Source organism: Schistocerca serialis, chromosome 7 (assembly GCF_023864345.2).
Source record: "Schistocerca serialis cubense isolate TAMUIC-IGC-003099 chromosome 7, iqSchSeri2.2, whole genome shotgun sequence".
Taxonomy (NCBI): domain Eukaryota; kingdom Metazoa; phylum Arthropoda; class Insecta; order Orthoptera; family Acrididae; genus Schistocerca; species Schistocerca serialis.
This window is the reverse complement of record NC_064644.1, coordinates 333,992,062-334,011,782: the sequence shown is the minus strand read 5'-3', so window position 1 is coordinate 334,011,782 and position 19,721 is coordinate 333,992,062. Positions and strand designations below refer to the sequence as shown.

The following is a 19,721-nucleotide window of genomic DNA, read 5'->3' as shown; positions in this document are numbered from 1 at the left end:
TTCTCCATATCACAACGTTAAAATAAACAAAGCTCCGACATCTAATTGTACTAAAGACGATGTCAGAAACTGGTTAACGAAGGAACGTATCACTGAATACAATTCGACTCCAGTCAATGACATTCCAGGCCGATCACTGAATACAATTCGACTCCAGTCAATGACATTCCAGGCCGAAGACGTTTCTGGAGACGCCCAGGACAGCGGTGTGATGCCAGCCTGACTGTCGCCAGCCGTACAGTCGAACAGCCTGGAGTGATGGTCTGGGGTGTCCCAGCAGGACCCCTGTGGTTGTCATCCACGGTACTCTTACAGCACTCCCCGTTTTGTTGCCCTTCACGCAAGTTATCCTATGCCCACATTTCAGCAAGATAATGCCCTCCCGCACAGGGCGAGTGTCTCTACTGCTTGTCTCTGCGCTTGCTATGCCCTACCTTGGCCAGCAACGTTGCCGGATCTCTCCCGAAGTGAGAATGTCTGGAGCATTTTGGACAGCGCCTTCCAACCAGCTAGGATTCTGACATTTAATGGGCCGTTTGGACAGAATATCCCTCAGGAGGACATCCAATACCTCTATCAATCAATGCGAAGCCGAATAACTGCTTGTTTAAGGGTCATAAGTGAATAAACGCGTTATTGACTTACTTTATTTATGAATCTCTTTCTCTTGAATTAATCATCCAATTTTTCTGATATTTTAATCATTTGTATGTATTTACATGTAGAGTACATCACATCTACAGATTTCCATCCCATTCGTATAATTCCTTCGTGGTGCATCTTTTTTTGTCTTACAGTGTACGAGGGCCATTATGGTTACTAAAAATAAATTAATGCTAGCTGCTTCATGGAACTTGAGCGGTTGAAAAATGAGACTTCGAAACCCATGTCGTGTCAGGCAGATCTTTGTTTCGTTCGTCATTGTGTAAGCAGCATGCGACTGAAATGGACTGTATTATTGTATCTCCCGCCACTTGTGAGGTATGTTCTGTGATTCATCTCTTGCAAGTAGAAGGACTCAATGCGGACAAAACTCATCTTCGATTGTTCCGGATGTATGGGAATAGGGTTGTGAGTGATGATGTTATGAGCAGTGATGCAGAAAATTAATGCCTGGTCGCATAGGTGAGCATGTCGAAAGTGGTCGAGGATGACATGAATTTATGTAATATGTTTACGAAATTGTGTATTAGAGACGTCTTTTCTCAGTTCTCGAACTTTCGGAAAATTTGACTAAGATTTCAAGGGCAACCCTCTTTAACGTTGTCACAGATGCTTTCGGTTATCACAAGTCTTATGCACGGTGGGTACCAAAATGTCTAATCGATGTTCACAAAACCGAACGAATGGGTAAGGCCTCGATTGCCATCGTACGAAGTGGCGTAGTGGCTAGCGCACTGGACTCGCGTTCGAGAGGATGATTCAAACCCGCGTCCCACTATACAGATTTAGGTTTTCCGTAATCTCCCTAAATGGCTTCAAGCAAATGCTTGGATGGTTCCTTTGAAAGGGAACGGCCGATTTCCTTCCTCATCCTTCATACAGTCCGAGCTTTTGCTCAGTCTCTAATGGCCTCGTTGTCGACGAGACGTTAAACCGAACCTTCCTTCCTTCCTCAATAACCTTCAGCGCTACAATGAAGAGAGGGAGGATGTTATGAAGAGGACCTTACGGGGAGCGAGATATGGATGCAGTACGTGATCTCTGAAACTAAGGAACAGTCAAAACAGTGGGTGCACACTCATTGTCCCAATGAGCTCAAAAAACTCAAGCTGATGCTATCAAATCTCAAAATATTTGGTACAGTTTCCTGGGATCGCAAACGATTTTTGACAATAGACTGTATGTAAATAGCGTTTGAGATAACTGTGACATCACAGATTTCTTGTGAGCCTCTTCCTAAACTCCGAAGGGCAATCCAAAAAATGTGGTGATTACCGAAGGAATGACAATGCTTGACTCTATGCTGTGAATCGACTGAAGGAAAGACTCAGACTTTTCAGCAGGTAGATTTTCGAACATCCCCCCTTCCGCCCCTTTATAGTCAGAACTTGGCACCAAACGACTATCGTCTCTTCCCCAAGATGAAGACCTGGCTAGCTGTTCAGCATTTCACTGCCAACGATGAGCTCAAGAATGCTTTCAACAACTGGCTGAAGCACTATGCAGCATCTATTCTTGATGAAGAGGTAAAGAAACTGGCGTCATGGTATGGCAAATGATTGAATTTGGATGGTGACTACGTGGAGAAGTTCTGTCAACATGTAAGTACAGATTGCATATAAAAATGTTCTTTTTTTTCTTTTTTTTAATCGGCAATCGGAGGTTAATTTATGACTATCTTTCATGACTTCCTTATAGGGTCTCTAACAACAGAGCAATACTCTATAATTGCTCGCTCTAGTCTCTTGTGGGCGATTTCCATTATACAGTTGCACTACATTTCCCCAGACCAATTCCAAAAAAAACGAAGTCCTTTATTTGCCTTTCCTGTTACAGGTTTTACTTGATCATCCTACTTCATACTGCTTCTTCATGTTATCTGGAAATACTTATACCACGTGAAATGGTCAATGTGTACCTCACTGACCTTGAGAATAGATACTGCCGGGTGCAGCATCTGGTGGCTGGCTTATTTATTGCTCCGGTCAGTTATTACATTGTCTGCTCCGCTTGTTCCGGCCGGCATCCTCCTACGTCGCACTGAAGGTAAACAGGAGACCACTACTTGGAAACTCTGAGTTACTTGCCGGTGACCTGGGTTCGGTGTCCAGCTCTAGGACGTAATTAGAGCTCTCCAAGAGACGTGACTCGTAGTGTTCACTTTGCTCTGGTGTGCGAGAAGGGGAGTATGGATAAACTTCGCAGAGCTTGGCGCAAGGTGCCGGAGATAAGACACTGAGGACAGAGCCAACTTCGCGGCTTACGTAGCCACGCAGAAATAACGTAGACGCGCTTAGGTGGAGAAGTTGCAATGTGTGCAGGCTTCATACTCCTGAACTATGCCTCGTGCTGCATTGTGACGTAGCTAACCATCATGTTCGCTTAGGACAGTTACTGGGAGGGACCATGGTCGGTTACGTACCGTTTTAGGCCCCTAGCAACTGAGTTGTCAGTTTCCGGTAACGTTCAAGTATTGCAGTGGATCTTCAAATGTTTGACATGTTGCTAGCTTCCAAATATAGTAAATAGCATTTTCCGTTAAAAATGTGTAGCTTCGACTATCCATGTTTTTCAGTTATCCGGAAAGTCTCTGGTGCTTGCTATAAACCCTGATTTAGGATGACATTTTCATTCAGCTATCCTAACTTCATTTAGCAGCAGCATCCCATCAACTGGCTATAACACATTCTGGGTGATACAAAACTTCATTTATACAGCAACAGCTCAGCACATACTGGGTATAACAGAAAAAATGTAATGTACACAGAAAACATGTAATGTAGCAACTCCACGTACGCTGTAAGTTAAAAGTTTATTTAATGCTCGACTACTACAACATAGTCTTGGTATAACACAAAACTTCATGTGACGTAACGACTATTACAACATAGAAAACTTCATGTGACGTAGCGACTATTACAACATAGTCTTAGTATAACACAAAACTGCATGTGATGTAGCAACGACGCACTCAACATCTTCGTCGAAGACGTATTATTAGAGGCCACACAAAATTCTACTCGGCGTGTCTTCATTTTGTTCGCAAACAGCTTCGGCATTATAAGTCAGCATTTCAAACAGCTTCGGCATTATCAGTCAGCATTTCGGCTTCCCGTGAAGGGTCTGAAAAACGAGGAATTATGTGAGTACGGGGCTAGTGTGAATCCCTGGGAGCTCCTAGCACGCGGTCTGTCGTCAGAACGTACCTCGGTGTCATTCTCCCAACTGCTTCGACGCCGCCACCTCCACTGCCTCTGCGCTCCCCGTGACTAGGACACGACGGCGGCTTCGCCGAAAACTCCAGTCTTCACAGTCTCAACTTTGGCCATCACAGCTTTTTACAGCTGCCGAGGTTTGTATGCAGCGGCGGTGTCTCGGGAAGACCAGACTCCTTATTCTCCCACAGCCTCCTGTTACGAGTTGTGTGGCTTTCAAACTGTGTCACAAACGATTAGCATTTCTCCTTTTATATCTTTCCAACAATGTTAACTTAGGTTTCTGTGGAAATATCTCGTGACGTTTTAGCTTCGGCTATTGTTTTCAAAAACCGCCTCAATACATATCCATTTTAGATGTATAATCAAGGAAGATCGATTGTGATAATAAGCAACGGGCCGTCTATTCGTTATAAGTACTCCACTTACGTCGAAAATTGAGAGAACATGTTTGAAGATTATTATCCAAGTCGCATCTATTTGCCAGGAGACTGCTTTCATGTTGCCTTCACAATTGCATCACGCAATGGAAGGCGTCACACGCCTGTAGAGTTGCAATTGGCGTGTGCTCGTCCATGTGAAAGCGAGTGCGACCGAACCACATGGATAGCGAGTCTTAGAGAACGACTTCCGCACACTCGGCTTCGGCACAAGGATGCAATGCTCTGGGTGTATGTAGTGCCTAAAAACCCCGGGGAACGTACAGGGAAAAGATAATGTTGTGGAACAATCTTCCTCCAGTTGGAAGCAATTTTTCGCCGTGCACAGACGCCTACGAGAGTCTGAGTAATTCAAGCCGCAGTGAGATCGCAAACGTCTTCGACAAAGAATTGTTCTCACAGAAGAATCAGAGTAGACATTATTTGACCATGAGCGAAAAGAACGAATTTTGTCGGAGCGGAGGAGTACGCGCTAATATGAAACTTCCTGGAAGACTAATTCTGTGTATCGGATCAGCACCCGAAACCGATACCGGCAATTTCCAAGAATGATTGCCTATCGAAGTTGGTGGATTCCAAACAATTCATATCGAACGTGCGGTCGTAAATCGATCATGCGACTCCGGTAGCGGGCGTTGTGATCAATGATTTGTGATCGTCATTTTCATCTGTTTTCCGTCATTCCCTTACTTGCTCTAAATTACATACCTCCACGAATTATTTGTGAGTTGCTAGGGAAAGACAGACGATTTACGTCGTTAGTCAGTGGGATGTCTGGTGTTCTTGATGTTATTTTGGCGGATTCTCTCACATGGAAGACTCTAATTCCATGTTTATAAAGCGTAGAAAATTGTTCGACTTTTTGTCGCAAATATGAAGTACTACTGGCCGAGGAAAGAAGGGACTGTGTAGACTGTGGTGGTGCGAAGTGTAAGAACAGTTTCGATGCTGAAATACCGTTACAATTTCATTGCCGACAGTGCGGAAAACGGACGAGTATCAGGAAGAACACATGGTTCGACTCTTCCAAATTATCCATCCAGACCACCGTAATGGACTTCCACATGACGACAACACCGACGACGAGTAAGGTAAGTCATCTCCTTCGCAATAACAGGTATTTTTGTAACGCTCTTGTTTTGTCGTTGCTGTAGTGACCAACGTAAACATATTCATAATGCCCGTCACCAGAGTCGCATGATCGATTTACTACACACTTTCGATGTGTATCGTTTGGACCCACCGACTTCGATAGGCAATCATTCTTGGAAATTACCCCGAGACCTTTACCTTTCGCGGGCAAGTGCTCCACCAACTGAGCTGCCCGAGTACGACGCACGACCCGTCCTCACAGATTTACTTTTACCAATACCTCGTCTCCTACCTTGCAAATTTCACGGATTTTTCCCTGCGAAACTTGTGGAAGTAGCCCTCCTGGAAGGAGGGATATCGTGAAGACATGGTTTAACCACAGCGTGGGCTTCGAGGAGTACTAGTCCCGCATGTTTCGCGTGAGAACTTCTGTGAAGTTAGCAGGGTAGGAGATGAGGTACGGGCAGAAGTAAAGTTGTGATGAGGGCTCGTGTGTCATACTCGAGTAGCTCAAAAAAAGTGGTTCAAATGGCTGTGAGCGCTATGGGACTTAACTTCTGAGGTCATAAGTCCCCTAGAATCTAACTAACCTAAGGACATCACACACACCCATGCCCGAGGCAGGATTCGAACCTGCGACCGTAGCAGTCACGCGGATCCAGACTGTTGGGCCTAGAACCGCTCGGCCACAGCGGCCGGCCGAGTAGCTCCGTTGGCAGACAATTTGCCAGCGAAAGACAAAGGTCCTGATTTTGAGTCCCGATCTGGCACAGAGTTTTAATATGCCAGGAAGATTCGTGTGGGAGAAGATTCATCAGCACACATTTTAGCCTATGAAATGGTTATTCTACGCCTTCTCAGTGTAGCCTGCAGATATAAGTGTGACGCGTCAGGTGAGTTCTATTACGACTCTTAATCACGTAGCAGTCGGAAGTTAGTATGAGGGGCTTTTAATAAGTAGTACGAAACATTTTTTCTCGCCAAGTTTCGGTTGAAAAAATACGAAATTCGTTTCGGGATATCGTGGAATATTCCCGTTTAGGCCTCTATAGTTTTATGAAGTTCCGATAGGAGTTGGAGCTACACCTAGCCTCCAAAATGGCACCTGTAACGGAAGTGCGTTCCAGGCAGAGAGCTCTCTTTGAGTTCCTTTTGGCGGAAAACCAGAGCATCACAGATACTCAAAGGTGCTTGCAGAATGTCTGAGGAGACCTGGTAGTGAATAAAAGCACGGTGCGTCACTGAGCGAGGCGTCTGCCATCATCGCAACAAGGTGCTCTCCCGCGTGCCAGTCGCTCGCACACAGATGTGACTCCTGCAGTGCTGGAACGTGCAGTGAGTCTCATTCGAGGTGAGCGGCAAATCAGAATCAATCACCTCGCTGTACAACTGGACGTCTTTGTTGGTAATGCTGACACATGTGTCCAACAGGTGGGGTACTGAAAAGTGCCCATCTTTGGGTTCTTTGCCGTCTAGCAGAAGACCATAGAGCAACGAAGGACCGTCTGCGTGGAATTACTTGCGCGTTACGAGGCTGATAGTGAGAACCTTTTATCGAATACCGTCACAGGCGACGGAAAATTGGTTTATCACTTCGAACCGGAAAGAAAACGGCAATCCATGGAGTGACGCCACACCACCTCTCCTGCGAAGAAAAAGTTCAAAGCCGCACCCTCGTCCGCTAAAGTCATGGTAACAGTCCTCTGGGACTCTGAAGGGGTTATTCTGTTTGCTGTGCTCCCAAATTGTGCAACGATCAACTCTGAAGTGTATTGCGGTATCCTCAGGAAACTGAAGAAACGACTTCAGCGTGTTTGTCACCACAAAAACGCAAACGAACTTCTCCATCTCAACGCAAGGCCTCACACAAATCCGCATCCGAAAGGAGGTCACAAAATATCACTGGACTGTTATTCCTCATCCATCCTAAAGCTCGGATCTCGCACTTCCCAACTTCCATCCCTCTGGCCTATGAAGGATGCACTCCTCAGCAAACAGTACGTGGATGATGAGAAGGTTACTGACGCAACAAAATGTTGGCTTCGACGTTGACTGGTAGAGTGGTACCATGCAGCTACACAGGGCCTTCGAGTAAGGCGCCGTGAGGCCGTAGCACTAAACAGAGATTATGTAGAAAAGTAGGGTTTTTAGCCAAAAGAGTGAGGAATAATGTGATGTATTGAAATTTTGAATCAAACCAAACCGCTTGAAGAAAAAAATGTATTACTTATCAAAAGTTCTTCGTACAGTTCTATGTTCAAAGAAGCATATTAAATAAATTTCCTATCGCGAACAACCTATGGCCAGTATTTACATCGGGCAGACTTTTTGCAGGACTCAGCCGGACCTTACTTCAATTTTTATTGCAAAAAAGTTACAGGTCTTGTGAATTGGAATGAATAGTGTAATGAGCATGCCCTATGATCAAAGAGTAAACCCAAGTAAGACGAAAGTAATGAAGAGCAGCAAAAATCATAGTAACGATAAACTTAACATCATAATAGGGATTTTCACAGCAGACAAAATGAAGGAATTCTTCTATTTTGGAAACAAAGCAAGGACATAAAAAGCGGACTAGCACATGAAAAGAGGGCGTTCCTGACCCAAATAAGTTTTCTAGTGCCGAACATCGACTTTAATTTCAAGCAGAAATTTCTGAGAATGTTTTGAACACAGCGTTGTGAGGAAGTGAGTCATGGACTGTAGGAAAAATGGGAAACAGAGCCAAAGGTTTTGATCTGTGGTGCTGTTGAAGGATGATGAAAATTAGGTGGTCTCATAAGATATGAGGATGTTTTCCGCAGAATTGGTAAGGAGAGGACCATGTGAGAAACACTGTCGAGAATAAGGATATTATACGCGGTCCAATCACATTAATCCTCTCAGACATGATTTTTTTCTGGAGGGAGGAAAGTTCCTCTTTGTGTGCTATTGTTGTTAGGTGATTTTTAATGATTTTAGATGCAAGTTTTATACAAAAATATGCACCCGTTTTCAGGACATACTTTGTACAGCTTGGCTACATTTTATGGACTAAAGTAACTATGTAGTAACCTTGATACGCCTGGGCATTGAGTCAAACAGATGACGTGTGCAGGTACAGCTGCCCATGCAGCTTCAACACGATACCACAGTTCATCAAGAGTAGTGACTGGCGTACTGTAGTAACTAGTAAAACGACCATTCAATAATTACCACGCGAAATAACAATAATAATATTCGATTATACAGTGGAATAAAGCGAACGAACCACATCTATGTACACTACTGGCCATTAAAATTGCTACACCAAGAAGAAATGCAGATGATAAACGGGTATTCATTGGACAAATATATTATACCAGAACTGACATGTGATTGCATTTTCACGCAAATTGGGTGGATAGATGCTGAGAAATCAGTACCCAGATAAACCACCTCTGGCCGTAATAACGGCCTTGATACGCCTGGGCATTGAGTCAAACAGATGGCGTGTGCAGGTACAGCTGCCCATGCAGCTTCAACACGATACCACAGTTCATCAAGAGTAGTGACTGGCGTACTTTGACGAGCCAGTTGCTCGGCCACCATTGACCAGACTTTGTCAATTCGTGAGGGATCTGAAGAATGTGCTGGCCAGGGCAGCAGTCGAACATTTTCTGTATCCAGAAAGGCCCGTAGAGGACCTGCAACATGCGATCCTGCATTATCCTGCTGAAATGTAGGGTTTCGCAGGGATCGAATGAAGGGTAGAGTCACGGGTCGTAACACATCTGAAACGTAACGCCAACTGTTCAAAGTGCCGCCAACGCTAACAAGAGGTGACCGAGACGTGTAACCAATGGCACCCCATACCATCACGCCGGGTGATACGCCAGTATGGCGATGACGAATACACGCTTCCAATGTGCGTTCACCGCCATGTCGCCAAACACGGATGCGGCTATTTGATGCTGTAAACAGAACCTGGATTCATCCGAAAAAATGACGTTTTGCCATTCGTGCACACAGGTTCGTCGTTGAGTACACCATCGCAGGCGCCCCTGTCTGTGATGCAGCGTCAAAGTAACCGCAGCCATGGTCTACGAGCTGACAGTCCATGCTGCTGCAAACGTCGTCGAACTGTTCGTGCAGACAGTTGTTGTCTTGCAAACGTCCCCATCTGCTGACTCAGGGATCGAGACGTGGCTGCACGATCCGTTACAGCCATGCGGATAAGATGCCTGTCATCTCGACTGCTAGTGATACGAGGCCGTTGGGATCCAGCACGGCGTTGCGTATTACCCTCCTGAACCCACTGATTCCATATTCTGCTAACAGTCATTGGATCTCGACCAACGCGAGCAGCAATGTCGCGATACGATAAATAACAATCGAAATAGGCTACAATCCGACCTTTATCAAAGTCGGAAACGTGATGGTACGCATTTCTCCTCCTTACATGAGGCATCACAACAATGTTTCACCAGGCAACGCCGGTCAACTGCTGTTTGTGTATGGGAAATCGGTTGAAAACTTTCCTCATGTCAGCACGTTGTAGGTGTTGCCACCGGCGCCAACCTTGTGTGAATGCTCTGAAAAGCTAATCATTTGCATACCACAGCATCTTCTTCCTGTCGGTTAAATTTCGTGTCTATAGCACGTCGTCTTCGTGGTGTAGCAATTTTAATGGCCAGTAGTGTGTATTCTGGTGGTCACGAACTGCCGTAGACTGCTGCGTTGACTTGCTGATATTTTCATAGTGATGCTCAACAGTTGGCAACACTTGCACATAAAGAAAAGGTTGAACATTCACAAATGTGTACCTCAGGTTTCCATTCGGAAAAAAAGCTTCTGCTGCAGCTAAGACAAAGTAAAAGTTGATGTACACATTTGAAGTCAGAGGGTCTGAAAGGGTTAAAGTGACCACCGCCTATGTACGATGTCAAAGTGCAATAGCCATTCGCAGCGGCAGGTGATAGCACTAGCAGTAGCAGTGAGGGGTGTATAAAGCATGTCGGAAAAAGAGTGCAGTCTTTGTTGACTAATGCGGAAACGCAGGCATTTATCTGACGTCCCAAAGGGCACATAATTGGCTTTGCGGCCAAAAGTGGAATCTTACCGCAATGGCTAAGTTTGTAAAGTGTTCGTGTGCCGCCACAGAGGAGCAGCTGTTGAGCAACTGACGGCCCAGATGAACCAAGGAGTTATTGACAGCATCTCTTCAACGGCCGTTCAACGAACGTTGCTGCGCAAGGGCCTCCGGCGCCGGTTTCATGCACCCATGCTAACTGCTGTTGATCGATGACGAAACCTGGACGTCAATGCCGCAATTGGACTCCGCTGGGTGGCGATAGGTGCAGCCTTTCCAGATGAAACACGTTTTATGCTCCATAGGGCAGATGGCAACAATCGTCAGAATGGTGTAGACCGGAGAAAGGGAGCGTTATGATCTGGGGAACGTTTTCGGGGTGATCTAATCGTTCTGGAAGTTACAATGGATCAACACAAATGTGCATCTATCTTTGGAGACCATGGCCACCTCTACATGCAGTTTGTTTTCTCCTCGGCACGATGGCATCTATCAGCAGGACAATGCAGCGTGTCACGCAACTTTCAGTGTAAATGCGTGACTCGAAGAGCACAAGGACGTGTCTGCCATGTTTCCCTAGCCATCGAACTTCTCGGATTTAGACCCAATCGAGAATCTGTTGGACCACCTCGTTCGGGCCATTCACGCCGTAGATCTTCAACCGAGAAATCTTGCACAGCTGGCTCTGAAGTCGGCATGGCTTCACATCCCTGTCGGTACGGTTCAGAATCAACTGATTCTTTTCCCGCAAGTCCACGCTGCAAGCGTTACTTATTCAGGCCTTTTGGCAGGTCGCCACTTTCATGTGAGCGGACCGTGTAATAGTACGAGTGTTAAGGCGTCAAGGAGTAACTACCAATGTACTAGAGGGAGTTAAAGGGGGTAAAAACTGCAGAGGAAGAGAGAGAGGCTGGGATACGAGGTGCGACAACAAAGTAATGAGACTGATGTGAAAAAAAAAATGTTGCTTACCGTTTTAGTCAAGTTTAGTGTTGTCTCCTTCAAAGTAGTTCCCTTCTGATTGCACACACTTTTTCCAGCGCTTCTGCCATTGATGGTAACATTTCTGGAACTCATCTTTGTGATATCCTCCAAGACCCTCGTCACAGCTTTTTGGACATCTTGTGTTGTTTAAAAATGCTGTCCCTGGACCGCCGTTTTGACTCTTGGAAATAGAAAAAAGTCGCACGGAGCGATATCTGGTGAGTAAGGTGGCTGCAGTAGTACTGAAATTTGTTTTCAGGTTTAAAATTGCTATACTGACAGAGCAGTATGGGATGGTGCATTATCGTGATGCAGAATCCAATTATCAGCAATGTCAGCGCGGACACAAAGAAATCTTTTACAAAGTCTTTCTAAAATTTCTTTGTCGTAATATTGGTTAACTGTTTGTCCAGGAGACACCCACTCTTTATGAAGAATTTCCTTGGAATCAAACTAGCACACAAGTATGCCTTTCGCTATTGACTTTGACATGCGAGCTTCTTTTGGTCTGGGTGGTCCCTTCGAGCACCTTTGCGAACTTTGATGTTTTGTCTCTGGATCGTACTGAAAAAACCAACTTTCATCACCAATGATAACACGGCTCAACAATTCTGGATTGATTTCCGTTTGCTCTAACAGATCGGCTGCCACATTTCTCCGTGTTTCTCGCTGTTGTGGTGTAAGATTTGTGGGGACCATTTTTGCACTAATCTTTCTCATACCAAGATTTTCAGTTATTATTAGACAAACCGTTTCTCGATTGATGTTCAGTTCTTCTCCAATCATTTTCACGGATAATCTTCGATCAGATCGTACGAGTTCGCGCACCCTGACCAAGCTGACATCCATCCGTGAAGTTGAAGGACGTCCACTACGGTCTTGTTCTTCAACAATCGTTCTGCCTTCACTAAACATTTTATGTCAACGAAAAACTTGAGCTCTTGACATAACCTCCTCTCCAAAATCCTTCTGAAGCTTACCGTAAGTTGTCGTCGCGTTTTCACTCAATTTAAGGCAAAATAAATGGCATACCGTTGCGCAATATTATGCGGTTCCATTTCCGTGACGAGAGACTCAAACACGTGTTAACTTATTACAGCACAACTCACGACTGAGCAGTTCCATCGATGTGCCGCTTGTACTAGAAGCAGCTTATAGACCAAGGTCAAAGATATTGTGCCTACGCAAGCCTGCAGGTTTGCCACATCTTGCAAAGAAAATCAGCCTCATTACTTTATCGTCGCACCTCGTATGTCGTTGGGGCAAGTGCTACTCTGAGATGAGGGGGTTGTCGATTGTTACAGTGGCGCGTGAGAGGAATTCGTGGCGGCTCGCATTAAAGAGCATATGGACTATCAGACCAATTATGTAATTGGATTGAAGAATTCCTAGCTAACAGAACGCAGCATGTCATTCTCAATGGAGATTAGTCTTCCGAAGTAAGAGTGCTTTGAGGTGTGCCGCAGGGGAGTGTCGTAGGACCGTTGCTATTCACAATATACGTAAATGACCTTTTGGATGACATCGGAAGTTCACTGAGGCTTTTTGCGGATGATGCTGTGGTATATCGAGGGGTTGTAACAATGGAGTATTGTACTGAAATGCAGGAGGATCTGCAGCGAATTGATGCATGGTGCAAGGAATGGCAATTGAATCTTAATGTAGAAAAGTGTAATGTGCTGCGAATACATCGAAAGATAGATCCCTTATCATTTAGCTACAAAATAGCAGGTCAGCAACTGGAAGCAGTTAATTCCATAAATTATCTGGGAGTACGCATTAGGAGTGATTTAAAATGGAATGATCATATAAAGTTGATCGTCGGTAAAGCAAATGCCAGACTGAGATTCATTGGAAGAATCCTAAGGAAATGTAATCCGAAAACAAAGGAAGTAGGTTACAGTACGCTTGTTCGCCCACTGCTCGAATACTGCTCAGCAGTGTGGGATCCGTACCAGATAGGGTCGATAGAAGAGATAGAGAAGATCCAACGGAGAGCAGCGCGCTTCGTTACAGGATCATTTAGTAATCGCGAAAGCGTTACAGAGATGATAGATAAACTCCAGTGGAAGACTCTGCAGGAGAGACGCTCAGTAGCTCGGTACGGGCTTTTGTTAAAGTTTCGAGAACATACCTTCACCAAAGAGTCAAGCAGTATATTGCTCCCTCCTACGTACAGAGTTATTACAAGTGATTGAAGCGATTTCACAGCTCTACAATAACTTTATTATTTGAGATATTTTCACAATGCTTTGCACACACATACAAAAACTCAAAAAGTTTTTTTAGGCATTCACAAATGTTCGATATGTGCCCCTTTAGTGATTCGGCAGACATCAAGCCGATAATCAAGTTCCTCCCACACTCGGCGCAGCATGTCCCCATCAATGAGTTCGAAAGCATCGTTGATGCGAGCTCGCAGTTCTGGCACATTTCTTGGTAGAGGAGGTTTAAACACTGAATCTTTCACATAACCCCACAAAAAGAAATCGCATGAGGTTAAGTCGGGAGAGCGTGGAGGCCATGACATGAATTGCTAATCATGATCTCCACCACGACCGATCCATCAGTTTTCCAATCTCCTGTTTAAGAAATGCCGAACATCACGATGGAAGTGCAGTGGAGCACCATCCTGTTGAAAGATGAGGTCGGCGCTGTCTGTTTCCAGTTGTGGCATGAGCCAATTTTACAGCATGTCCAGATACATGTGTCCTGTAACGTTTTATTCGCAGAAGAAAAAGGGGCCGTAAACTTTAAACCATGAGATTGCACAAAACATGTTAACTTTTGGTGAACTGCGAATTGACTGCACGAATGCGTGAGGATTCTCTACCGCCCAGATTCGCACATTGTGTCTGTTCACTTCACCATTAAGAAAAAATGTTGCTTCATCACTGAAAACAAGTTTCGCACTGAACGCATCCTCTTCCATGAGCTGTTGCAACCGCGCCGAAAATTCAAAGCGTTTGACTTTGTCATCGGGTGTCAGGGCTTGTAGCAGTTGTAAACGGTAAAGCTTCTGTTTTAGCCTTTTCCGTAAGATTTTCCAAGCCGTCGGCTTTGGTACGTTTAGCTCCCTGCTTGCTTTATTCATCGACTTCCGCGGGCTACACGTGAAACTTGCCCGCACGAGTTCAACCGTTTCTTCGCTCACTGCAGGCCGACCCGTTGATTTCCCCTTACAGAGGCATCCAGCATACCATCGCCGAATGGAGTTAGCAGATGGTGGATCTATGTTGAACTTCGTCCTGAAGTGTCGTTGCACTCTTATGACTGACTGATGTGAGTGCATTTCAAGCACGACATACGCTTTCTCGGCTCCTGTCGCCATTTTGTCTCACTGTGCTCTCGAGCGCTCTGGCGGCAGAAACCTGAAGTGCGGCTTCAACCGAACAAAACTTTATGAGTTTTTCTACGTATCTGTAGTGTGTCGTGACCAAATGTCAATGAATGGAGCTACAGTGAATTTATGAAATCGCTTCAATCATTTGTAATAGCCCTGTATATCTCGCGAAGAGACCATGAGGATAAAATCAGAGAGATTACAGCCCACACTGAAGCATACCGACAATCCTTCTTTCCACGAACAATACGAGACTGGAATAGAAGGGAGAACCGATTGAGGTACTCGAGGTACCCTCGGCCACACACCGTCAGGTGACTTGCGGAGTATGGATGTAGATGTAGATGTAGAAACCACTTAGAAGACTGATGGGAAAACAAATCACCCTACGGGTACCAGTACAGCCAGCAGTGTGGATGTGGCGACCTCACCCACTGGCAGCAAGAAGCTACGGGATACATTAACTAGTGCTAAATAATTTTTATGCGTGTTGCGGAGGCATTACTCACTTGTGCATGAAGTACATGCCGACGTAGGGGATGCCCTGTCCCGCGTCGTAGACCCGCTGTAGCAGGTCCCTGGCGGACTCTCTCAGCAGCGCGAGGTTCTGCAGGTGGCCCAGCAGAGGGTGCGGCCGCAGCGGGCACGCCACGCCGCGCTGTTGCCAGTAGCTGTGCGACTGGCGCACCAGCCACCAGCACAGCAGCGCCGCCAGCGTCGCCGCCGACAACCACAAGCCCGTCATACCTGCCGCCTCCATGCCGACCTGCAAAACAAGTACCAATTGTTGTTGAGCCTAACACTGCCACGTCACTCCCACATATCTATGGTACACGTTGACCTGCAAAGAACACGCAAACCTGCATTTAGCTTCACAGTGCCGTAACCATAGGATCTCGTATTAAGTGTTTTCGATGATAATACTCGTACAAACAGAACGTAGATGTTGCGAATTTAAACAACAATGTTTCAATATCGATACACCCGGTAGCTAAGTGGCAGTTCCGCCCTCCCTTATGCCCTCACTCACGACGCAAGACATACCCCCACTCTTCCACTACTTCGGGAACCTTTACATTGAACACAGCTATGTCCGTATCGCAGTACCACCGACGAAATGGGCTTCGGCGCGGGATATACAGGGTGTTACAAAAAGGTACGGTCAAACTTCCAGGAAACATTCCTCACACACAAATAAAGAGAAGATGTTATGTGGACATGTGTCCGGAAACGCTTACTTTCCATGTTAGACCTCATTTTCTTACTTCTCTTCAAATCACATTAATCATGGAATGGAAACACACAGCAACAGAACGTACCAGCGTGACTTCAAACACTTTGTTACAGGAAATGTTCAAAATGTCCTCCGTTAGCGAGGAAACATGCATCCACCCTCCGTCGCATGGAATCCCTGATGCGCTGATGCAACCCTGGAGAATGGCGTATTGTATCACTGCCGCCCACAATAGGAGCACGAAGAGTCTCTACATTTGGTACCGGGGTTGCGTAGACAAGAGCTTTCAAATGCCCCCATAAATGAAAGTCAAGAGGGTTGAGGTCAGGAGAGCGTGGAGGCCATGGAATTGGTCCGCCTCTACCAACCCATCGGTCACCGAATCTGTTGTTGAGAAGCGTACGAACACTTCGACTGAAATGTGCAAGAGCTCCATCGTGCACGAACCACGTGTTGTGTCGTACTTGTAAAGGCACATCTTCTAGCAGCACAGGTAGAGTATCCCGTATGAAATCATGATAGCGTGCTCCATTGACTGTAGGTGGATGAACATGGGACCCAATCAAGGCATCATCAACAATTCCTGCCCAAACGTTCACGGAAAATCTGTGTTGATGACGTGATTGCACAATTGCGAGCGGATTCTCGTCAGCCCACAGATGTTGATTGTGAAAATTTACAATTCGATCACGTTGGAATGAAGCCTCATCCGTAAAGAGAACCTTTGCACTGAAATGAGGATTGACACATTGTTGGATGAACCATTTGCAGAAGTGTACCCGTAGAGGCCAATCAGCTGCTGATAGTGCCTACACACTCTGTTCATGGTACGGAAACGACTGGTTCTCCCGTAGCACTCTCCATACAGTGACGTGGTCAACGTTACCTTGCACAGCAGCAACTTCTCTGACGATGACATTAGGGTTATCGTCAACTGCACGAAGAATTGCTTCGTCCATTGCAGGTGTCCTCGTCGTTCTAGGTCTTCCCCAGTCGCGAGTCATAGGCTGGAATGTTCCGTGCTCGCTAAGACGCCGATCAATTGCTTCGAACGTCTTCCTGTCGGGACACCTTCGTTCTGGAAATCTGTCTCTATACAAACGTACCGCGCCACGGCTATTACCCCGTGCTAATCCATACATCAAATGGGCATCTGCCAACTCCGCATTTGTAAACATTGCACTGACTGCAAAACCACGTTCGTGATGAACACTAACCTGTTGATGCTCCGTACTGACGTGCTTGATGCTAGTACTGTAGAGCAATGAGTCGCATGTCAACACAAGCACCGAAGTCAACATAACCTTTTTTCAATTGGGCCAACTGGCGCTGAATCGAGGGAGTACAGTACACACTGACGAAACTAAAATGAGCTCTAACATGGAAATTAAGCGTTTCCGGACACATGTCCACATAACATCTTTTCTTTATTTGTGTGTGAGGAATGTTTTTCTGAAAGTTTGGCCGTACCTTTTCGTAACAGCCTGTATATCATGTCCTACAGCAGAGGCGCCCACCAAACATCGTGGAGACCAAAAGCCCTCAGGTTAATTGGAACGTGGTGTGGAAGACGATTCACGCGGTTACACTGGCCGCAGACGTCCGATCCACATGGTACATCACAGTCAATGGTAAACAGATCACCCGATCACGCCTCCACAAGTTAAACATGCCGGAATCACCTCTCTGCGTAGACTGCGGGATACCAGACACGGAGTAACACCGTCTCACATGTGGCGCGGCAGAAGACGTATGGCGCTTGGTGCGACAAATTTTGTCGTATTTTCTACGAGTGACTCCGGAACACATTACACCTCGGTTTCTACTATTTCCGGATCAACAGTATTTCCCGCGCGCCAAGACCAACGCTGTCACGTGGATCCGTGCGCACGCAGTACACTACTTATTTCACGATGGACCTAAAGATGTATTCGACTTTTGGAACTACCTACAAGAACATCTTTGCAAGATCGTACGAAACCCAAAATACAGACAGTATTTTTCTAATTACTTAGGGAGTGCCCTACGCGACCGTCCACGCAGCTGGATCATCAACAGGTAAGAGAAGACACCCCTTGAGTGAGCTGACAAGACTAAGTTCGATTCTCGGTGGAAAAACATACGACAAACGTGAAGACGTACCTGGATGATGAAGCGTAAGGGGAGTAGCGACACGCCCTTCTGCGTCATGTACGCAGCACTTTTTTTTTCGTTTTCCCCATATACATTACCTCGGTGTAGGAACGTGCCGAGATATTGTTTTCTTTACTCAGAGCACGATGCGGTGCAAGGTACATTTATTTTTGTTGTGGTATAAAGTAAAACTAAATTAACAATATATTAAAAACAAAAAATAAAAAAATAAAGAGAAGTGGTCAGCGCGACAGAATGTCAATTCTAAGGGCCCGTGTTCGATTCCCAGCTGGGTCGGAGATTTTCTGCGCTCAGGGACTGGGTGTTGTGTTGTTCTAATCATCATCATTTCATCCCCATCGACGCGCAAGTCACCGAAGTGGCATCAAATCGAGAGACTTGCACCCGGCGAACGGTCCATCCGATGGGAGGCCCTAGTCATACGACATTATTTTAATATCGATACTTCAGTCTGTAACATAAGCAATATGTAGAATGTTTGGTTATGTGCAAGAGAGGATCTGATGACCCTAATATTGCCAGGTTAAATGAATCTATAAATAAATAAATATAAATAAATAAAATAAAAACAAAGTTTTTGAAACATCATAAAGGTACCATTACATGTGGGATTCGAATCAGCATTAGTAAGCGCAAAATGCATAGATGCACACACGTCTCCAGGACTTGTATCACGACCTATATGAGTTTGCTACTTGCAAGTCATACATGTATGATCGTGCATTTACATCTGACAATTTGAATCATTGCCTTCGATGGTGCAGAGTTGTTCGGTATTCACGATAGCTTCTCAAAACGTTGTGCAAGATTTTACATTTTTATATACTGATGCACTTGCCCTTTTGGATGAAGAAAGGAAAACCCATGAAACACAATGAATAGAACGGACTCCACAGAACACTCAAGATAAAATAGGCATTTGTAAATAATTATGGCGGCATGACGCCAAGGAAGACTGGTACTGTGCATGCGTGACTTCCGCAGCTTGTCGAGAATATCGCGAAAAAACTATATAAAAAATGCATATGCGACTTGTATAAGCGGGAAGGTCTGCATAGTTGGGTGACCTTTAGTTTGAGATGATGTATTGCAACATGTCAAATTAACATGACGCTGATACAAGTTGCGATACATGTATCTCAGTGTAAACGTGCCTTTACATGTAATAACAACTTCAGTGTATCTCAATGTCCTGGTAATAGGCTTTTTATTATATGCTACTTCGGCGACTAGCGTACCCCTAAGTACACCAGTTATCCAACCGGGGAAAGAAGTGCTACAGTCTAGTGAGGAATTCGAACACCTTCTTGCTGACGACTCCTTACTTCATTGAGAGGTGAAGGATAGGTTAAGTAGAAGACCGAAGAACCCGTGGAGATTCGGTTCCGCGACCTCTCTGTTTCCATGCTCACACTGTACCGCTAGACCGCCATGCCCGAGTTGAATACGAATAAATGACAATTAATCGAAACCCTCAGCTGCCAACTAGTGTTGTTGATATACCTCAATGGGGACAGCTATCTTCATATAGTTAAAGGCTACCCAG

At 45.4% G+C, this 19,721-nt stretch overlaps 1 protein-coding gene across 1 annotated transcript in view; it reads right to left on the bottom strand.

Annotated features, from left to right (window-relative positions):
• LOC126412663 (cytochrome P450 6k1-like) overlaps positions 1-19,721 on the bottom strand; it is a 92,079-nt gene that overhangs the window by 39,314 nt on the left and 33,044 nt on the right. Inside the window, exon 2 of the mRNA XM_050082365.1 lies at positions 15,297-15,553. Within this exon, the coding sequence (XP_049938322.1) occupies positions 15,297-15,547 (251 nt within the window). The 5' untranslated portion in view covers positions 15,548-15,553. The remainder of the gene's footprint in view (positions 1-15,296; positions 15,554-19,721) is intronic.